This window comes from Pagrus pagrus (assembly GCF_965226575.1).
Source record: "Pagrus pagrus genome assembly, chromosome: 12".
In the NCBI taxonomy this organism is placed as follows: domain Eukaryota; kingdom Metazoa; phylum Chordata; class Actinopteri; order Spariformes; family Sparidae; genus Pagrus; species Pagrus pagrus.
Window position 1 is genome coordinate 2,556,128 of NC_140196.1, and position 20,271 is coordinate 2,576,398.

The 20,271-nt window shown below is 40.1% G+C and overlaps 2 protein-coding genes across 3 annotated transcripts; one reads left to right on the forward strand and one right to left on the reverse strand.

Annotated features, from left to right (window-relative positions):
* Positions 1–287: 287 nt before the first annotated feature.
* Positions 288–8,796, forward strand: LOC311266444 (uncharacterized protein). The gene is made up of 5 exons (XM_084368814.1): positions 288–344; positions 758–911; positions 3,083–3,158; positions 4,111–4,181; positions 6,385–8,796. The coding sequence occupies exon 5, from the start codon at positions 6,544–6,546 to the stop codon at positions 8,209–8,211; it is 1,668 nt and encodes a 555-aa protein (XP_084224940.1). The 5' UTR covers positions 288–344; positions 758–911; positions 3,083–3,158; positions 4,111–4,181; positions 6,385–6,543; the 3' UTR covers positions 8,212–8,796.
* A 1,993-nt stretch (positions 8,797–10,789) lies between these two features.
* LOC311266433 (uncharacterized protein) lies at positions 10,790–19,495 on the reverse strand. Of its 2 annotated transcripts, XM_084368789.1 has the most exons (6): positions 19,441–19,484; positions 18,549–18,611; positions 17,486–17,587; positions 17,267–17,384; positions 16,604–16,716; positions 10,790–14,920 (listed from the first exon to the last, which is right to left on the reverse strand). In XM_084368789.1, exons 5-6 carry the CDS (start codon positions 16,701–16,703, stop codon positions 11,586–11,588), a joined length of 3,435 nt encoding a protein of 1,144 aa, XP_084224915.1. In that variant the 5' UTR covers positions 16,704–16,716; positions 17,267–17,384; positions 17,486–17,587; positions 18,549–18,611; positions 19,441–19,484; the 3' UTR covers positions 10,790–11,585. The 2 variants fall into 2 exon arrangements, with proteins under 2 accessions (XP_084224915.1, XP_084224914.1); XM_084368788.1 differs by lacking the exon at positions 18,549–18,611 and having other exon boundaries at positions 19,441–19,495.
* Between the last annotated feature and the right edge of the window lie 776 nt (positions 19,496–20,271).

Sequence of the window (20,271 nt, forward strand, 5' to 3'; positions counted from 1 at the left end):
AATAAAATCTAAGATCTAAAATGACACCATCATCATACATGCATGCACGCAATTAAAAGTCCGGGAGCGATCAGGCCGGAGACTGGGCTCAGACACGCTAGAAGACTCTCTGATGAGTTATCTATATCACACAATTCCCGCACAATAGTGCACAATATCCAAACTCAAGATTCTCATTTTTTACGATACCACACTAGTGCCGTCTGCCACTCCGCCTCGGTCGCTCGCCGAAACCCAACTCCTGGTCCAAGCAATATTTGAAGAGGCTCAGGTGGACCTAATTGCTCTGATTCCTCACACCTGTAAGGCTCTTGTGCTCCGCAGCTCACCGGCAGGCCCCAGAAGTAAGGGAACGGGAGAGAGAGAGTCGTTACTAGGGAGCAGTTGTTTACACATGCTTGTATGCTTGTTTGTTTGTTGCTTGAATTGTCTCGCTGTTTTAGTTTCCTAGTTGCTGTAGTTGAGTAATGGACTTTTTGTTAATTGAAGTATTATTGATTATTTATCAATTTTGCTAAAGGCAGTACATTCTATTATACTGTACAGAGCAGTTTTCTGTGATTATTCGTGCATAAGCTTTGATTCATTTCCTTCACTGTAACCCTAACCCTTTAATATTTTATAAATATTTACATTTAAAGCGAACCCTTCTTTTTGAGACTGTTTTCCGTTCTGTTATTGGTCATTGGTTATTTTTGGAAGTTTTCAAGGCGTGGTGCAATGCATCAACTTTTCTTTCACTTTTACATTTGTGAAGGGTGGGGTTTCTGAGAAATGGTCCCATTGTTAAGTTGAAAACCCTCAGCTCCAGCCCTACACAGGCAGGCGTGGTCCCTGTATCTATACAGGAGCAGCAGACTGAACTGAAGCAGAACTCGACCTCCTTTCCTCAATCAGAGACAATCTGAGCGGTAAGTTGCTGAACAGCTGTTAGTTCGTTCTTTTATACGTTCTGGTGTTTATGTGATAGTGAGGATATTAGTCTTATAACATTGTTGCATGATTTGATTTTAGTTTTAGAATTTATATGTTTGTGTTTATTGTTTTTGTACAAGTATAACAAATACACTCTTGTCAATTGTGGCAGTGAGGTTAATGCACAACACAGAGGTGAGACTCTTTATATACAGTGGGTACGGAAAGTATTCAGACCCCTTTAAATTTTTCTCTTTGTTTCATTGCAGCCATTTGCTAAAATCAAAAAAGTTCATTTTATTTCTCATCAATGTACACTCAGCACCCCATCTTGACAGAAAAAACAGAAATGTAGAAATGTTTGCAAATTTATTAAAAAAGAAAAACTGAAATATCACATGGTCGTAAGTATTCAGACCCTTTGCTCAGTATTGAGTAGAAGCACCCTTTTGAGCTAGTACAGCCATGAGTCTTCTTGGGAATGATGCAACAAGTTTTTCCACACCTGGATTTGGGGATCCTCTGCCATTCTTCCTTGCAGATCCTCTCCAGTTCTGTCAGGTTGGATGGTGAACGTTGGTGGACAGCCATTTTCAGGTCTCTCCAGAGATGCTCAATTGGGTTTAGGTCAGGGCTCTGGCTGGGCCAGTCAAGAATGGTCACAGAGTTGTTCCGAAGCCACTCCTTTGTTATTTTAGCTGTGTGCTTAGGGTCATTGTCTTGTTGGAAGGTGAACCTTCAGCCCAGTCTGAGGTCCTGAGCACTCTGGAAGAGGTTTTCTTCCAGGATATCTCTGTACTTGGCCGCATTCATCTTTCCTTCAATTGCAACCAGTCGTCCTGTCCCTGCAGCTGAAAAACACCCCCATAGCATGATGCTGCCTGGTTTTCTCCACACATACTGCTTAGAATTAATGCCAAAAAGTTCAATCTTGGTCTCATCAGACCAGAGAATCTTATTTCTCATAGTCTGGGAGTCCTTCATGTGTTTTTTGGCAAACTCTATACGGCCTTTCATATGTCTTGCACTGAGGAGAGGCTTCCGTCGGGCCACCCCGACTGGTGGAGGGCTGCAGTCTCTGGAGCTCAGCCACAGTGATCTTTGGGTTCTTCTTTACCTCTCTCACCAAGGCTCTTCTCCCACGATTGCTCAGTTTGGCTGGACGGCCAGGTCTAGGAAGAGTTCTGGTCGTCCCAAACTTCTTCCATTTAAGGATTATGGAGGCCACTGTGCTCTTAGGAACCTTGAGTGCTGCAGAAATTCTTTTGTAACCTTGGCCAGATCTGTGCCTTGCCACAATTCTGTCTCTGAGCTCCTTGGGCAGTTCCTTCGACCTCATGATTCTCATTTGCTCTGACATGCACTGTGAGCTGTAAGGTCTTATATAGACAGGTGTGTGCCTTTCCTAATCAAGTCCAATCAGTTTAATTAAACACAGCTGGACTCCAATGACGGAGTAGAACCATCTCAAGGAGGATCAGAAGAAATGGACAGCATGTGAGTTAAATATGAGTGTCACAGCAAAGGGTCTGAATACTTGCGACCATGTGATATTTCAGTTTTTCTTTTTTAATAAATTTGCAAAAATTTCTACATTTCTGTTTTTTTCTGTCAAGATGGGGTGCTGAGTGTGCATTGATGAGAAATAAAATGAACTTTTTTGATTTTAGCAAATGGCTGCAATGAAACAAAGAGTGAAAAATTTAAAGGGGTCTGAATACTTTCCGTACCCACTGTATACAGGTGCATCTAAAACATGTTGAATATCATGGAAATGTTAATTTAATTCTGTATTGGTACATACTGTACTGGTACACTAGTAGTCCAAGGCTGATATTATTCTACATTTACAGAAAAAAACAGAGTAAAGTGTGCAGGAGTAGGTGGTTAAATGATGATGACATTTGCCAGTTTAATGTCTAAAAATATCCGTCTCAGTTTTTCCTCCTGAATTTCAATTCTCCTTCTTATCTAACTTACAGCTAACTTACATGAATACCTGTTGTATTGTTGTGGACCTTATCTTGTTGAAAGAGGAATCAAACACATCCAAACGTACACTGCTTACATCAGTTTTCAGGATAGAAGAGAGCTAATTAGCTGGTCAGGTGAAATAGAAATAGAAAGCCTGGTTCATAAAAGTAACTTTGTGCTCGTTTTGTTTTAGGAGTTTGGAGAACGAGGAGTAAATCCAAAGCATCAGATTCTGAGCTGTGCGACTGGACTGAGATCAGTCAACAGAGGTTTGTCTCAATTCATTTCCATGATCTGTTTTCTTCTGTTTCTTTGTATTTAATGTGAGTGTGTCAGGGGACTTCTAACATCTGTGTGCATGGGCATCGTGCATCCAGTGTTTGAGTGAGCACAGTTTCATAAGTTGACTTCATCATTGTGAAGATAGTCAGTTAATAAAATAAGATAAAATATCAACTATTGATTCAGTTACTGATCTAATTGAAATAATATAAATAAACAATATACAATCTTTATTGTATCACACGTAAAGACCCAGAGGCTGTTAAAAGTAACCCATCCACCTCTTTTGGGCGACAGGGATAATTACGAGATTCCTTCCCTGTGACAAATATTGTGTTGAAACACACTTATAGATATAAACACTATAAAAAGGCAAAAGTACCAGACAGCTGAAACACACAGGATTGAAGAAACCTTCATAACAACTGATCAGGGCCTATTAACAAAGATTGTTTGGGGTTATTTAGGACACAATAAAGCCAAGTTATGGTCAGCTCTGCCAAGGTTTGGCAGCTTCTTAGATATAAGCATCCTTCAAATTGACAAAGCAGTGATCCAAAAGCAACTCCCCTCTAACGTGTTGATAATAGTATTGCTCCACGCATATATAAATATTCAAAAAAATTAGAAGATGCACATTAAATCTTAGTGACAACATTGAGTATTTTGTTTGTTACTTGCTTGGAAACATTTTTCTTAAACCAGTAACCACCACAAAAAATTCACTTTGCAAAAAATTCTTGAACCCTGACAATCATGATTTAAGTATTAGGAGAGCAAACGTGGGTTTTCAATCATGTTGTTCAGGTAGCAGTCACTGATGACAGTTCACGTGATGATAATGCAGCCTCTTGTCTTTCATTCTGTCTTTTGCATTACAATGCTAACATTAATCCTAACAGCATTTTCTGGAGTAAAGTATTTTCTGTATTTCTCCAGGCTTTCCTCCTTTGAGTCTTCTGATTGCCTCATCGAGCTCATACTGGTGCTCGCTTGGCCTCCTCAAACAGGTGAGCAGTAGCAGCCATCATACTGATGTTTTGTGTTCACACTGTGCGTGCTGTAGATCCAAAAATAACTTTTCATCACATTTTGACATGTCAGTGCAGGACAAGCACATGTGTAACTGATAATAAACCCAGGTTTCAGTATTGCTCATGTTGGCTCACATGAGGCTTCCTAGACCACTGAGTTGAACAGATCCTTCTGATCTTAGCTGTTACCTGTTTTTACGATAAGACAAAATGTCTGCTGTGAAAAAGGTCTGAGAGTTGATGCTTATATATATATATACAGTATATAAGGAGCAAGACAAGCTTTCTTTATTCAGCACACTTCATACTGGGGGCAGTGTCGTGCATGAACGTGCTAAAAGAGCACATTCATTAAAAGTGCTCATATTTTTTAATCAAAGTAACTGTTTGCTACGAATGAACTTGAATGTGAGAGTCATTAAATCCCACTAGTGTCAACGAGGCTCATAAGTACAACTAGGCATTATAAAATGGAAGAAGGTTGTTTCATATCGACTAATTAAAGCACAGAAGCTCAAGTTTATTGCATTTAATTAGAAATCCAGGGGTTAGTGATACTATAAAGCCTAATGAGAGCTCCCAGTCAGAAACAACCTCTGATTGGTCCACAGGTGCAGCCCAAGGCATCATGGGGCTGCCAGTGGATGGCTAATCATGCTAATAACAATGACACGTATATAAATTACAATCACAGACGACATTCAGTGTTGGATTTATCATTTTGGATCAATTTACAGTCTCTACTACACTGTAGTTACTACTACACAACTACACTGTAGTTCACTGTTGGATTACAAAGCTGCTCAAAGGGATACAGGAGGCTCGTTAGCACAGTGGCTTGGGCAAATAAAAATGCAGCTTTCCAGAGATATGTAGTAAAGAGTGACATATTCTGATATCGTATATAACATCATTGACGACAAGGTCAGGGTATAACGCATTTCTTGACACTACTCTTACTAGTAATGTGTTGATATTACTTTATTGCTGCTAAGAGTAATACACTGCTGTAACACGTTACTTTATGACAAACACCCACAACACTACTAGGGCAGGAAATAGAAGAAGGGATGGAAGAGGTTTTATTGAAAATAAATGTACATATACATTTATAGAAAATAAGATATACATACATACATACATACATACACACACACACACACACACATATATATATATATATATGTATATATATATATATATATATATATATATATATATATATTTACCATGATATATCAGCTGGATAGTACAGTTCCGGTTATGGTCACTGACTTGAATACGGCAGACCGGGGTTCGAATCCCAGGAAGCACAACTCGCTCTCCATACCAGAGGCCAAGCAACGACTAACAGCTCTGGCCACCCGGTTGAAGAGATACACCAAGGAGGGAGAGGCCAGGAGAATAAACAAGCTGTTCTCCACTGAACCAGCCAAGGTGTACTCTCAGTGGCAGGGAAACAACAACTCCATGAACGCCTAGCAGCACAGATGAACCAGCTGCTGAGGGATGGGACCCACCCAGAGTGGCTAACCCAGGGCAGGACAGTCCTAATCCTGAAGGACCCCCAGAAGGGACCCATCCCATCCACTTCAGCTTCCAGACTGACAAACAGCTCCTGGCTAACCAACCGGACATAGTGGTGCTGGACAAAGAGCAGAAGAGGGTGGTGGTGATAGATGTGGCGATCCCAGCTGACGCCAACATCAGGAAGAAGGAACACGAGAAAATTGAGAAGTACCAAGGGTTGAAAGAGCAGCTGGAACAGATGTGGAAAGTCAAGGCTAGCGTGGTCCCCGTGGTAGTGGGGGCACTCGGGGCAGTAACCCCCAAACTGGGAGAGTGGCTCCAACAGATCCCAGGAACTGAATCTGAAGCCTCAGTCCAGAAGAGCGCAGTCCTAGGAACAGCCAAGATACTGCGCAGAACCCTCAAACTCCCAGGCCTCTGGTAGAGGACCCGAGCTTGAGGATGACACAGATACCACCCCACCCTATATATACTCACCTATATACTCACATTACTTACATGCGCGCACACACACACACACACACACACACACACACACACACACACACGTAAAAAGAGAGTAGTGGCAGTTAGGGAAATATAGTATAACCATAGTAATTGAGAGTCAAAGTCTGTACATTATTATTTTTCTATATTTCATCTTTTACAGATTTGGACCAGTCAGCACTTCACTCACTTCAACAGCAGAAGACGTACACTTGTACTGCACAGACTGCCAGTCTGAACTGTCATTTTCTGACTTGAATTAGTCTGCCTCTTCAGAGAGCTGGTCCTGGTAACACCTGATTATAAAGTTAGAACTTCAAAAATGGCCGCTATGCTAGATTATTTTTCCAGAAGCCCCAAACGGCTGGCTGACGCTGTGAAAGCAAACGGCTCAAAGCTAGAAGCACAGAAAGGGTTTCTCCCCGTTTATAAAGTTGAACTGAAGGATGAAAAAATCAAAATACCTGGCTGCAGGCGTTTCAGTTTTGGGAAAGAGTCCACTAAACACAATCGCACCATCATGGTTCTCGGAGCAACTGGAGCTGGGAAGTCAACTCTCATCAATGGGATGATCAATTACATTCTGGGTGTTGAATGGGACGATTCATATCGGTTTAAGTTAGTTCATGAGGATCCATCAAAATCACAAGCTAACAGCCAGACCTCTGAGGTCACTGTGTACAAGATCAACCACCAGCAGGGGTTTAAAATAGACTACTCACTGACCATTGTTGACACTCCAGGCTATGGAGATACACGAGGCATAAAGAGAGACAGGGAGATCACAGAGCAGCTGCGTAATCTCTTCACTGATCAGCGTGGCGTCAGTGAAATTGATGCTGTGTGTTTTGTAGCTCAGGCTGCTTTAGCTCGACTCACACCATCACAGAAATATGTGTTTGACTCTGTGCTCTCAATCTTTGGCAAAGATGTGGCAGAAAACATCAGAGTGCTGGTGACATTCGCAGACGGTAAAGTCCCCCTAGTTCTAGAGGCGATAAAAGCTTCAGATGTCCCATGTCCTACAACAAAAGATGGGCTGCCACTTCACTTCAAATTCAATAATTCAGTGTTGTTTGCAGACAACAAATCATCTGCAGCAGGCGGCACAAAGGAGGAAGATGAATCAGACAATGAAGAAAGCTTTGATCAGATGTTTTGGAAGATGGGAACAAAAAGCATGAAGAGATTCTTTGTTGCTTTGAATGTGATTGAAACCAAAAGCTTGACAATGACACAGGAGGTCCTCAGAGAAAGAAAGCAGCTCGAGAATTCAGTTGAAAATTTGCAGAAGCAGGTTAAACTTGGGTTAGCCAAGCTTGAGGAGATAAAAGACACAGCTGAAAAACTGAAAGAGCACGAGGCAGAGATCAGCAGAAATGAGAACTTTGAGTTCACAGTCACTGTCAAAAAGCCTGTTCAAAAAGATATTTCTCGTTCTGGGAATTACATCACCAACTGTCAGCAGTGTCATTACACCTGTCACTATCCCTGTGGAATACCCAATGATGCAGATAAAAGTGGCTGTGTTGCGATGGGATCAGATGGAAACTGTAGAAGGTGTCCAGGCAAATGTATTTGGAGTGTACATTATAATCAGAAGTACAGTTGGGAGTATAAGGAGGTTCAAGAAAAACGGACAATCAAAGAGCTGCAAGAAAAGTACCTGAAAGCCTCAAAGGCTAAGACACCCGTCGAAGCAATGATTGCAACACTGAGGGCTGAATATGATCGTGTGCAGGATGAGGTGGTGAAACTGATGGAGAGTTCTGGCAAGTGTTTAAACAGACTTAAAGAGATAGCACTGAAGCCAGATCCACTCTCCACTCCAGAGTACATTGACATGCTTATTGAAGGAGAGAAATCTGAGGGCAAGCCAGGCTGGAAGCAACGAGTTGAGAGCCTGAACAAAATGAGAGGACAAGCAGAGACCATGGCTAAAGTAGGCAGAGGAGAGAAACCCCTACCTCGTCAAGAATCTAAAAACTAGGACAAAATCAAGACCCAATGTCCACCATGAGAAGACCTAAACAAATGTCAGTTGGACTAAGACCCATTCTGATGTATATAGAAATAAGAGGCTATAGCCAAGACAAGACTGAGACCTGAAATCTCAAGAGAAATAAGAAAAAGAAAATGTAGTCGCGTGACAGAAGACAGAAGTCTTGTCAAAGTATTTTTTTTGTTTGTATTTGCTTCTGACTGTTTTATCGTCTAATGACAAACATGTTAAAGATGCTGTTATCAACACTTATATACTCTTATGTAAATAAGCATCTATTAAGGACTCATCAGGGCCTTATTACCTATCAGTTGATGATTATTCCAAGTACCTTATTATAAAGCTTCACCCAGTAATATCTGCTTCTTGCTAAGTTTGATTTCTTTTTTTAATCTGCTCTTCAATGTATTTTTTGGGAGATTTAAAAACATGGTTGATGTGAATAATGTTTCTGTTTGATATTGATGTGTACTGAATGACATGTGAAGTCCTGTAGTAATAAGGAGGCTTCTGCTGAATGATGGATATGACGAGAGGTCCACAGAGAAACCGGGCCTGTTTGCTCAAACTGAAAGCAGCTGTGGTTTTTTCACCTCGCTGACACTTTGTCATTCTAGATTGAAAACAGGTCACAGCTGAAGCTAAGCTTTACAATTCAGAGGTTAATTCATGTTTTCTAAGAACTATATTATATGACAAGAAGAAGGAATAATGTCATTGGTGTTGTCCTAGTTTTCTTTATAAATGTTCATCTTATTTTTGTATATTATTGCTTTTGTTTGTAATTTTGTGATCACTCGAAAAAAAAAAAATGTAAAAACTTAAATAAAACTGGAGTGTTGGAGTTTTGTACATTCCAACCAAAGTTCTGGACTTTGTTCATTTTTCTGAGGTCATCTGACCACCTTGCCAGGTAATGAGCCCTTTAAACACCTTGTTAAAATCTAAAAAAAATTAAAACTACTCAGACAAGATTTTTTATTTAAGAAGAGAAATTGCTAAACCTGAATTGGTGACAACATTTTATGTAACTGATTTAATCGACACGTTTAATACAGTTTCTGATTCTCGTGATGTGTACGTGAGTATGTCATATACACATGCGTATGTCTCAGTTATAACATCAGCACACCAATTACATGAAAAATAAGTCGATGATCAAAAATAAATGAAAACCAACATGTATAACTGTTGTGATGTGTCATTGTGCACTTTGGCCTCTGCAGGTCCCTTTTGTTTGAAGACTTTTCAAATCAGCCTTCACTTTTACAAAGAACCCATTTCAAATCATCAACATGACAATCTTCTTTTTTCTCATGTAGCTCAACATCTTCTAGGTCTGAGTATTAGACCAAGCAGTGAATAAGTTATTATATAATACAATTCATGAAATTACTGTATATGTATATCAAGTATATGTAACAGAGTTGATCATGTTTACAAAGTATTTATACTTATTAATTATAATAAAATCTTATAGTGCTTATAAGAATTGTTGCTTTACAAATGATGAAAATAAAATAACTGTTGTGCATTGGGAGCAGGTGGATACTGTGAAGTGTGTCCATATAAATGTTACAATGTAACAAACGCTCTCTCTCTCAATTCGAATTCAAAGAGCAACAACAAATAAAAACTAAAAAATGGTACGTAAGTGTGAAATAAAAACCACTAGAACAGAAGGAACACGGTCTCTTTCTCCCTCTTCCTGTTTATTTTGCTGTCTGTCCACACTCCTCCTCTTCCTCTCTGTATAATAATCTAATCCTGACTGACACTGATGTCAACATGCCACTTGTTGAACCCAGATAATCATTAAAAAATTCTGTACAACTGCTGCACTTACGATTACGTCCACATAGAGGCGCTGCTTGTGTTATTGTTGACATCTCACTGTTCTCTCGTCTACATTGTGTTTCTGCAACCTCTGATTGGACGTTGAGAAAGCACCGTTTTCTTTCTTTATCTGTCATAGACCTTGACTTCATCCCCAAATCAATAGTTCATCATAATCAGAGTTGTTTTTACCAGTTTTAATTCATTTGAATAAAAATGTGTTGCACGCAAGAAGGTTTATTTCATTACAGCAGAGGTGTAGCTTTCATTATGCCAGCTCATTATTATTATTATTATTATTATTATTATTATTATTATTATTATCATCAATTATTTTAAAGCAGCCTTTGTGTGAAAGGTCTCATAAGCTCAGCTAACCTTCCTGCAGTAGTTCAAAAAAACTTTTCAATAATAAAGCACCTGGTTAGTGAGGTTCTGTATCTAGAGTGTTATGGTCACTGCACATGTCAAGAAATTATAAGCAACCTCAATATTTAATTAATCAGTTATCAATTTACCATTTTTGAAGGGTGGTGCCCTGAGGTGAATTTAATACAGATTCAGTCTATCTTATAAATGCTGATGAATTCTGATAGCTGGAAATCCATTACTTCCTTGTACCAAAATATAATTTCTCATTAGCTATTTTTATATCCACAGAGAACAGGTGCTACAGAGGACAACAGACAACACACGAGGCAGTATTTATATATATATAATTTAATTCATGTTTATCATTCACATCATTTCTCCATCAATCAGTGATAGCAACCTTTTTACATCGGGAACAAAAATGTTATTCAGTACACATCAGTAAATTAACATTGTTCACATTAACCATCGTCATTACATTTGAAAGAAAACTAACTGAAGAGCAGAAAACTTTAAACCTTCAAAAGAAGCTGGTGTTCGTCTTTAAAAAACCCATAAGGAACAACATACAGTGTGTAAATCTCTTACAAATATTTAGCATAACATGATAGAATATAAAAATAAATTAGAAAAGGAGTCTTGAACAATGGGATTCTCAGTGCAGTGGAGTCCAAAAACCATTAAAGAGTATCTCAAATTTCCACGTCAAGAACTAAATATACACATGTATCTTGTTTATTTGGCTCACCCTCCTTGATTTGTAGATGTGCTGCTTTTCCTTGCTTTGTGTAATATAAAAACACTATTTACAACTACATGTTCACTGTTAATAGAGTTGACAGAGCTATAGACTTACACATTTACTTGGTGTTTATGGTTCCAGCACAAACTGTGGTCACACCTAAATATTCAGTCACACACATGGTAAAATTTGCAATTTCCATTTTGGTTAACAGCAAATTCTTCCCTTTGGTGAAGTCTTTGACTCAACCACAGTTGTCAGAATAAATGTTAGCTAAGTGGGATCTAGGGAGTTTGGAGACACATTTTTGGTACAAATGTCAATATGATACATAGTCTATGACACGTACAAACTTGAACGTATCTGTGGTTTGAAACGAAAGGTCACCAGCCCCACTTGTAGCCAACTGGCACTATGGACTCTGGAGGAGAATCTCTCCTCTGTCTACTTTAGCCATGATCTCGGCTTTTTCTCTCATGGTTATGAGGTACTGAACTCGTTGCTTCCAGCCTGGCTTGCCCTCAGATTTCTCTTCCTCAACAAGCATGTCGATGTACTCTGGAGTGGAGAGCGGATCTGGATTCAGTGCTATCTCTTTAAGTCTCTTTAAACACTTGGCAGAGCTCTCCATCAGTTTCACCACCTCAGCCTGCACAAGATCATATTCAGCCCTCAGTTTGTCGATCAATGCCTGAACAAGTGTCTCAGCTTCTGAGGCTTCCAGGTACTTTTCTTTCAACTTTTTCACAGTTTGTTTTTCTTGAACCTCCTCATACTCCCATTTGTACTTCTGATTGTAATGTACATCCCAATGACACTTGCCTGGACACTTTTTACAGTGTCCATTTGGTCCCATTGCAGAGCACTTTCTTTTATCTGCATCATTGGGTATTCCACAGGGAAAGTGACAGGTGTAATGACACTGCTGACAGTTGGTGAGGTAAAACCCAGAACCTGAAATGGTTACTTTAACAGGCTTCGTGACAGTGACGTAAAACTCAAAGTTCTCATTTCTGCTGATCTCTGCCTCGTGCTCCTTCAGTTTTTCCGCTGTCTCTTTTACCTCCTCAAGTTTGGCTAACCCAAGTTTAACCTGCTTCTGCAAATTTTCAACTGCATCCTCGAGCTCCTGTCTTTCTCTGAGGACCTCCTTAGTTAATGTCAAGCTTTTGGTTTCAATCACATTCAAAGCATCGAAGAACCTCTTCATGCTTCTTGTTCCCATGTTCCAAAACATCTTACCAAAGCCTCCATCCTCATCCTCCTCCCTCATGCTGCCGACTGCAGATGATTTGTTGTCTGCAAACAACGCTGAATTATTGAATTTTAAATGAACTGGCTGCCCATCCTCTGTTTTAGGACATGGCACACCTGAAGCTTTGATCGCCTCTAGAACTGGAGGACGCTGGCCGTCTGCGAACGTCACCAGCACTCTGATGTTTTCTGCCACATCTTTGCCAAAGATTGAGAGCACAGAGTCAAACACATATTTCTGTGATGGTGTGAGTCGAGCTAAAGCAGCCTGAGCTACGAAACCCACCGCATCAATTTCATTGACATCCTGGTTTGACGAGAAGAGATTACGCAGCTGTTCTGTGATCTGTTTGTCTCTTTCTTTGCCTCTCACATCTCCAAATCCTGGAGTGTCAACAATGGTCAGTGAGTGGTCTATTTTAAACCCGTCCTGGTGGTTGATCTTGTACACAGTGACTTCAGAAGTCTGGCTTTCAGCTTGTGATTTTGATGGATCCTCATCAACTAGCTTAAACCGATATGAATCCTCCCATTCAACACCCAGAAGGTAATTGATCATCCCATTGATGAGAGTTGACTTCCCAGCACCAGTTGCTCCGAGGACCATGATGGTGCGATTATGTTTGGTGGACTCATTCCCAAAACTGAAACACCTGCCCCCTGCGACACTCATTCTTTCTTCTTCCAGGGGAACTTTATAAACAGGGAGAGGACCTGGCTGGTTTTCCAGTAGTTTGCTGTTTCCTTTAACAACATCTGCAAGTCGTTTGACTTGTGGTTTTTCAGGTGAAGTTTTAATGGAACCACTGACTTCATTGGCTGGTCCAACACCTACTGAGGTCACTGCTCTGCATCTGAACTTGTACTCCGTGTTTGGACTCAGATCGCTCACTGTGACTTCTCCAGCTTGTGATGCTGTCTTTTCTTTCCATCCATCCTGTCCACTGACACAGTACTCAACAGAGTAGGAGGTGATGTTCTCTGCTCCAAACTTTGCTGGAGAAATCTTCAGTGTCACACTGTTGTGGTTTATGTTTCTGACTGCTACTGTTTCAGGCTTTGAAGGAGGCTCAAAGTTCTCAGTGACAGAGAAGCCGTCTTTATAAAGGACGATGCTCGAACCTTTCTGTGTCTCGCCTGTTGAACCAACTGCCAAGAACTTGATGTTCTTGTTCTCCTTGTTGGCCTCTGCGAAGTCACTGAAGAGTTTTGCTTTACTCCTCATTGTTTCTGTTGCTTCTTTTGAGGCATACCATTGTTCCTGCTCTACATCATGAATACGAGACTCTTCAGGGTTGTTTGGTTTGGTTGTTTGTTTTAAATAGTTTGATAAAGTTGAAAGGTACTTTTCATCACTTCCCAGTGAGGGGAAGACAAAACACACAGCATGCTCTGCACTGAGACTTTCCTTATACAGGTCTGTTTGAGATGAGACAATCTTAGTGTTTTTCATATTGCTGGTCAGGGAGTTTAAGATGCATGTTTCTCTCTCGTTACAGTCCATCCACTCCTTCAGGTTTTTAATGTTGAAAGGAGAAGAACGTCTCTTCTCCCGGATCTCTGCAAGCACAGCATCCTCTTCTTCTTCTCCTCTCCGGATCGCTGGAAGTTTCTTGGCCAAGTTTTGCTGGAATTCCTTCTTGAACTTAGAGCACATGTCTTTAAAGGTTTTAATCTTTTTGCCATTTACTGGACCCTGCTGTGCAGCGGTTCTCAGTGCATCATTGCACCTCATTTGCACCTCCCTCAGGTCCTCCAGGACTGCCTGCATTTCTTCTATGAACACAGGACTTTCCTCATGCACAAGTTTTGCAGCAGAAGAATCGAAACTTATCAGTGGCATCAGCCAGACCTTCACTGGTATGGCATTTTCTCCGTTGGCTCCCAGCAATTTTGGCAGACTTTGGTAGACTTGTATTGCATCCTCAAAGGACACGGGAGTTTTATCAAGTAAGAAGTCTCCATGGAAATTGCAGGAGAATTTATCAGCTCTTTGTTTGTCTTTGTCTTTCATTTTCAGGGAACCTTTACCTGCAAAAAGGGGAATCTTCGTGATGATCTTCTTCAGGTTGCCCTCACATTGTTGATGACTTTCATCAGTGGACACATCACGGTCAAAGACAAAGAAGGCTTTAGCTCCATAAAGGATACCTGTGACTACATGTGTTGCTAATCCTTTTTCAAATATATCTGGATGCTTAACATTGCATTTTCCAAGATGATCCATCGACAGTTCCTGGAACTTTGTGTAAGCTTCATATTCCAGTGTGACTCTGGCCTGATTTTTGTAAGTCTTATAATCATGCAGGTATTTAGCAGATCCTTCGACAGATAGGTATCCGCAGAATAAACTTGCCTTCACGGATCCTTCGACATTTAGTGCTGAACATTTTTCCTGAATTGATTCAGATGCATCTATTTTAACACCATTGTAGTTTTGTGGTCTTTCTCCAACATGTTTTACCAGATCATCATGGTCCCATAATGTCATGCCTGCAGACGAAAGGAAAAAAAAGCATCAGAAGCATCAGCTTCAACATTATGCTTGAGTATTCATCACACATTCAGTGATCTTTTCTTCAGGGTCGCTGCTGGCCTCTATTCCAGCTGATGTTCAACAAGAGCTCTGAGACCAAAAACCCAAGACCCGACTTACCGTCATAAATGTAAATATATTTCATTTGTTTCTGGAGTTGGTGCAGCTGTTACACACTAAAACAAAGCTTTTACCAAATGCTTAAAGGTGTAATATGCCATGTGTTGAAGCCGCTACAGTATCACTAGAGTAACAGCTAACTGCTGCTCACTATATTTTTTGCTGTACCCAGAGTTTTAATAGAACAGCTCAGTCTTGCTTCCAATCTTGCCTCGTGGCCACTCGTGGTATTGCAGCCTAAATTTCCCCTCCAGCCCTAACAGCATTTTCCCCAGAGAGCACTTTTATAAAAGAGACGTCTGTAAAACTGTTAACAGGACACCTCCAAATCCATACAATCCGTGGAGGTTTTATAGTTGTAAGACTTTCTCCGAGCCGAGAACAGCGATTTAAAAGTAAATATAAATAAATAAATATTCAATCGGCCGTATGCTGTCTTTGGCACATGCTCTTGCCGAGCAATTCCCACGGGTTTGAATGGGCGCCATCTTTGTGTGTGGTATCTCTTCGATACAAATCTATGGCTACAACTTTTTATGGCTGTAGCTGCTAGTGTCGGGGGGTAACATGTTACAAAAACAACGCATTACATTAATACATTTCTTTTAAAAGAATAAAATAACGCTCTACTAATAATATTTCAGTAATATATTACTACAATTATGTCACATAACCAAACGATCCTATTGACTGACTTTGCTCAGACTGGGGGCTCGGGGCACCAGAGGCTAGCTGGTTAGCATGCTAACTTCAAAAGATATCACTGCAACCTAATACAGAAATTTAACTGTTATTTATTCTCATCCTGTGTATAATTTTAGTTTCTTTATATTGTTTTATACTCTAATTCTGACATATTACACATTTTAACTTACTTATACACATTTGAATGTTTCAATTTTTCAATTATCCAATGTTAGCTGAGATATTGAGCTAATGAGTGCATTCATATTGCAAAACCCTTCATGTTTTTCTGCTCACATTTATCATTTAGTCATTTATGTTAAACACACTTATGATTTATAATCATTCATAATTTTGATTCATTACTTTCTGATGTTTAAGTTTGTTGTTAAAAGTTACCTTTAGGTGCGTTTGTTAGGGTGTACTGTGTAGATTTGAGGAAGAAACTCTAACCGAAAGAGAAAAATTGATACTCGATACTGAATAAACTGAATGAACTGTGGTTAAAGGACAAAATGGACTCTTCCAAGTCGCCATGTTTCTCCAGACAGCGTCCTGCAGACCTGAGATCCCTCTGATGACAGCTTGTTTGTTCCATAATGGAAATATATCAAATAAATATCTGATATATTCATGTTCATTTGATAGCTGCATGTAACACTTGCTTTGTATTATCATTGTTTCCTTATTAATATTGTAAATGTTTCATTTCTTTTCCAAAAACTACATTGTGTTCCTTTAATGACGCACATGTAATTACTAATTTTGAGTAATCACCTCAAAACTGAATGCGAGCAGCTCTGATGAATTCATTAGTGAAACTGTTGCCTCCTTACCAGGGATGAATTTGTCATTGCGGCAGTCGTACAGCATCCCGAGGTTAAAGGGCCGACCGAGTGCCGGCATCTCTTTCGTCCTGTTGGCTTCGGAGTCCATCACTCAACCTGAACTAAGAGAACAGACGACAGCATTAGACAGTGTGTGTTCATGTTTCTCTTTCTGTTCAGCCTGTTATTTATCTTTCACCAGCTGCAAAAATATTTACGATTATAGTCCAAAAATATTAACAGTTACTTAATGTTTTCTCACAAAGAAGAAGAAACATGGAACCAGCAGAATCAACCAATTTTTCTCGAAATATTATCATAATACTGCGACTGTAAGCAAAACAAACGCAATATCATCACTGTTTCACACTTTTCATGTATGATAGACTTAAAGCAACAAACTTCATGGAGGACGATAATTGAGTCTTATTGCTGATGTTTTTGGGTCGGTGTTCCCAACATCTCAAGACTGATGTCGACCTATCAGAGCACATCATGCTTTTTGAATAATACAGTATGTGCAGCATTTTGTCTCATCGACACATTGATGAACAATCAAGTTGTTACAGTTGTGACCACCAAAGCTTCATTCAAGTACTTTGTGCTCAGTTTCCGTCAGTTGTTCTTTTTCCTGTGTTTAATCTTCATTTGAAAGAGACGAGAAGTTCTAACCTGCTTTGTTTACACCAGAGAGGTTTGAACAGGAAGTCTGAGCTGAGCTGGGTTACAAGTAGAAATAAGTGCCGGGATCCTGAAGGTCCGAGTCACTCCTTTCCTTCTCCGTGATTTCCTGGATGAATTCACACAGATTAACTTCTTATTATTGAGGGCCTGAACTGTTTACATGAAGGTTTTGTAAATTACATTTTCACTTTAAATCAGGTGGCTGACCTGTTTTACGTGTTGAAGTTGTTTCTGTGTGTTTCTGCAGCGATGGAGACTCTCGGCTGATCCACGCCGTCAGGTGAGTTGTTACAGCAGCAGGAAGAGATTCTGTGGACGGAAAGACATTTCTGTCATGTTTGTGTCGTATGTGTTATTTGGTGGAGCGGTACTTTGTAACTTCAGTATGGCTGTACCAGACAACTGTGTTTTTTTTCATGCAAAAATAAAAAGTTACAGTTGTGAATGCGATATCTCAGAAACACTTTGACAGAACTTCTTTAAATGTGCCACAAATGTCCACTTGGACTAAAGAATGAACTGATTAGATTTTGGTGGTCAAAGGTTAAAGGTCAAGGTCACTGTGACCTCACAAAACATTTTACATATCAACATATTTACCGATGTTGAAAAGACGCCCAGTGGAGCGCCAGAATGAAAATTCATCAGACGTCTTTCCAACGTTCACTGGTGAGGTCCATGTGACGTCCTTACAAGTTTTTATGATGTAATGTTTGACATCTTTTCAAGCTTTTATGTCGGCCAAATTTTACTCCATGCAGCAAAAGCTACAGGGCGGGTTTCAACTGCTGGCCTCAACCTCAGCAGCCTGCATGACGCATGCACTTTACAGTAGAGATACTTACAAGCTTGATTCAAGACCATGTTTTGGTCATTTAGCCTTCATCAGGTATGTTTCAAGGTTGGATGACTAAAACATGTTACTGAATAAAGCTGATAAATATCTCCTGGTGAAGTGCTACTGAGGCCTGATGTTCAAATCCTCTGTGTAGTTTGAATTTGTCCGTCATAAAAACTTTTGAACCACAAGAAGTTCTTTAGACATCAGTAACTGAAGTTAAAAAGATGTCTATCATTACTTTATAAAACTTTCATTTTGAACCCTGTAAGGACGCGTTGGCAAAGACGTCTGCTCAGTGGGAAAGGTCGGAGGTCAACTTCACTGTGACTTCTTAATGTTTTGCGAAAAATGTTCTGGCCATTATTCAACACCACAGCTCAGGAACAACAACCTGACAGGTGTGCAGAGGCATGACGCCAGTTTACTTACAGCCGGTTGTGTCGACAGTCTGAAGGTGCAGAAAGAAGTGTGAATAAACTTCCCTGTTAAGTCCTACAGCACACAGACGAAGCACAGACGGTTGTCAACCAACTCAAGGCAGAGTCATTAAAAATCCACCCACATGCACATAACAGCTGGTAAACTTTTCATCTTTAAACAAAACGTGCACAGTTGCAAATCCCCGTCACTGACATGATGTAAGATTCATTCTGATGTTGTGTCGAAGTCAGATGACCACCCGCAGTACCTTCACAGCCCACACATTGGTAATCACTGCCCTACAGGAAACCTCGAACAGTTAAAGAAAATCATTCTAATTTAAAATCACGTCCAAAAGCCACAACTAGAATGGTACAGAGTAGAGCGCATACCTCTGCCAAAGCCAAACGCATTTATCTGCATCAAATTGTACAAATGGAATCAAGATTCACACATTATTCCCTGAGAAGTAAAAGGAAATGTTGGAAAACGGCCAATATCACAATGTTAAAGGAGGTGAGGAATAAAGCTCCTGGACCCGAAGAAGTTAATGAAGTCTATTCTGGACTGAGACTCGTCCTCCATCTGAGATTTAATGAAAATCTGCTCAGTAGTTTTTGTGTAATCCTGCTGACAAACCAACAAATGGACAAACCAACACGGTGAAGACAGAACCTCCTTGGTGAAAATAAAGAATCGACTCACATGTTTCTTTTCTCATTATGTGCGACATAATGAAAAAAGAGAAACACACCTCAACTCAAACTGTCCTGAACTGATCAGAGTTCAGTCAAAGTTAAACTCAAACACATGAAGAGTCAAACTGAGCTGCAGTTAAAATGTTCAGCAGCACATCAACAGTGAGAAAACACAGCAGAGATCAGTGTGTTCAGCAACTTACCGCTCAGACTGTCTGTGATCGAGACGGGAGGGCGAGCTGCTCTGCTTCCTCTGGAGCTGCTTTATAAGTACAATGTGCACACACACACACACACACACACACACACACACACACACACAGACTGGGCATGGCTTCACTCTCTCCTCAGTGACTGAATAAATATCAGTAATCTTCAGATGGAGTCGATCAGCTTCCTGTGATTTAAAGCTCTGATGCTCTCTCTCTAATATCTTAATATATATATAACACTTTGTAATAGCTATCATATCAATACAATAAACAAATATATATGATTAAAAATGGCAAATTTACAGTTAATTACACTTTAAATAGTAATTTCACCGTTAACAAGCAATGAGATGCTTTATAAACAATTTATTAGTGACTGTTTATTGGAAAGTTGCAGTTAATGTTCATAATACTTAAATGTAAATGTTAATAAATAATGTGTAGTTCACATGCACCAATGCTGGACCAATTTAATCTCATCTTTTAATCATAATTTTCACTAATCTGCGCTCTCAGGATGAAGGTGATGGAAGTCACTGTAGTATTAAGTGACAGCGCCGTGGTGAAGAGCGAGGGCTCGGCGCCGAGCTCACCGTCCTCTCACTGCCGACACTGAAGGAGATCCAACTTAAAACTGATGTTGCCTCGTTTCTGCTCTCTGAGCTGATCTGTGGAGTACCAGCACTCAGAAAGTATGGTGACGTCACTAAGGTTTGATATCTGCTCCTGTTGGTGCTGTAACTTCAGCTGACCCAGTCTGTCTCATGAATAACAGCCACATCGTCGCTCGGTGAAGGCCAATCAAAGCAGCTGCTGATGAAA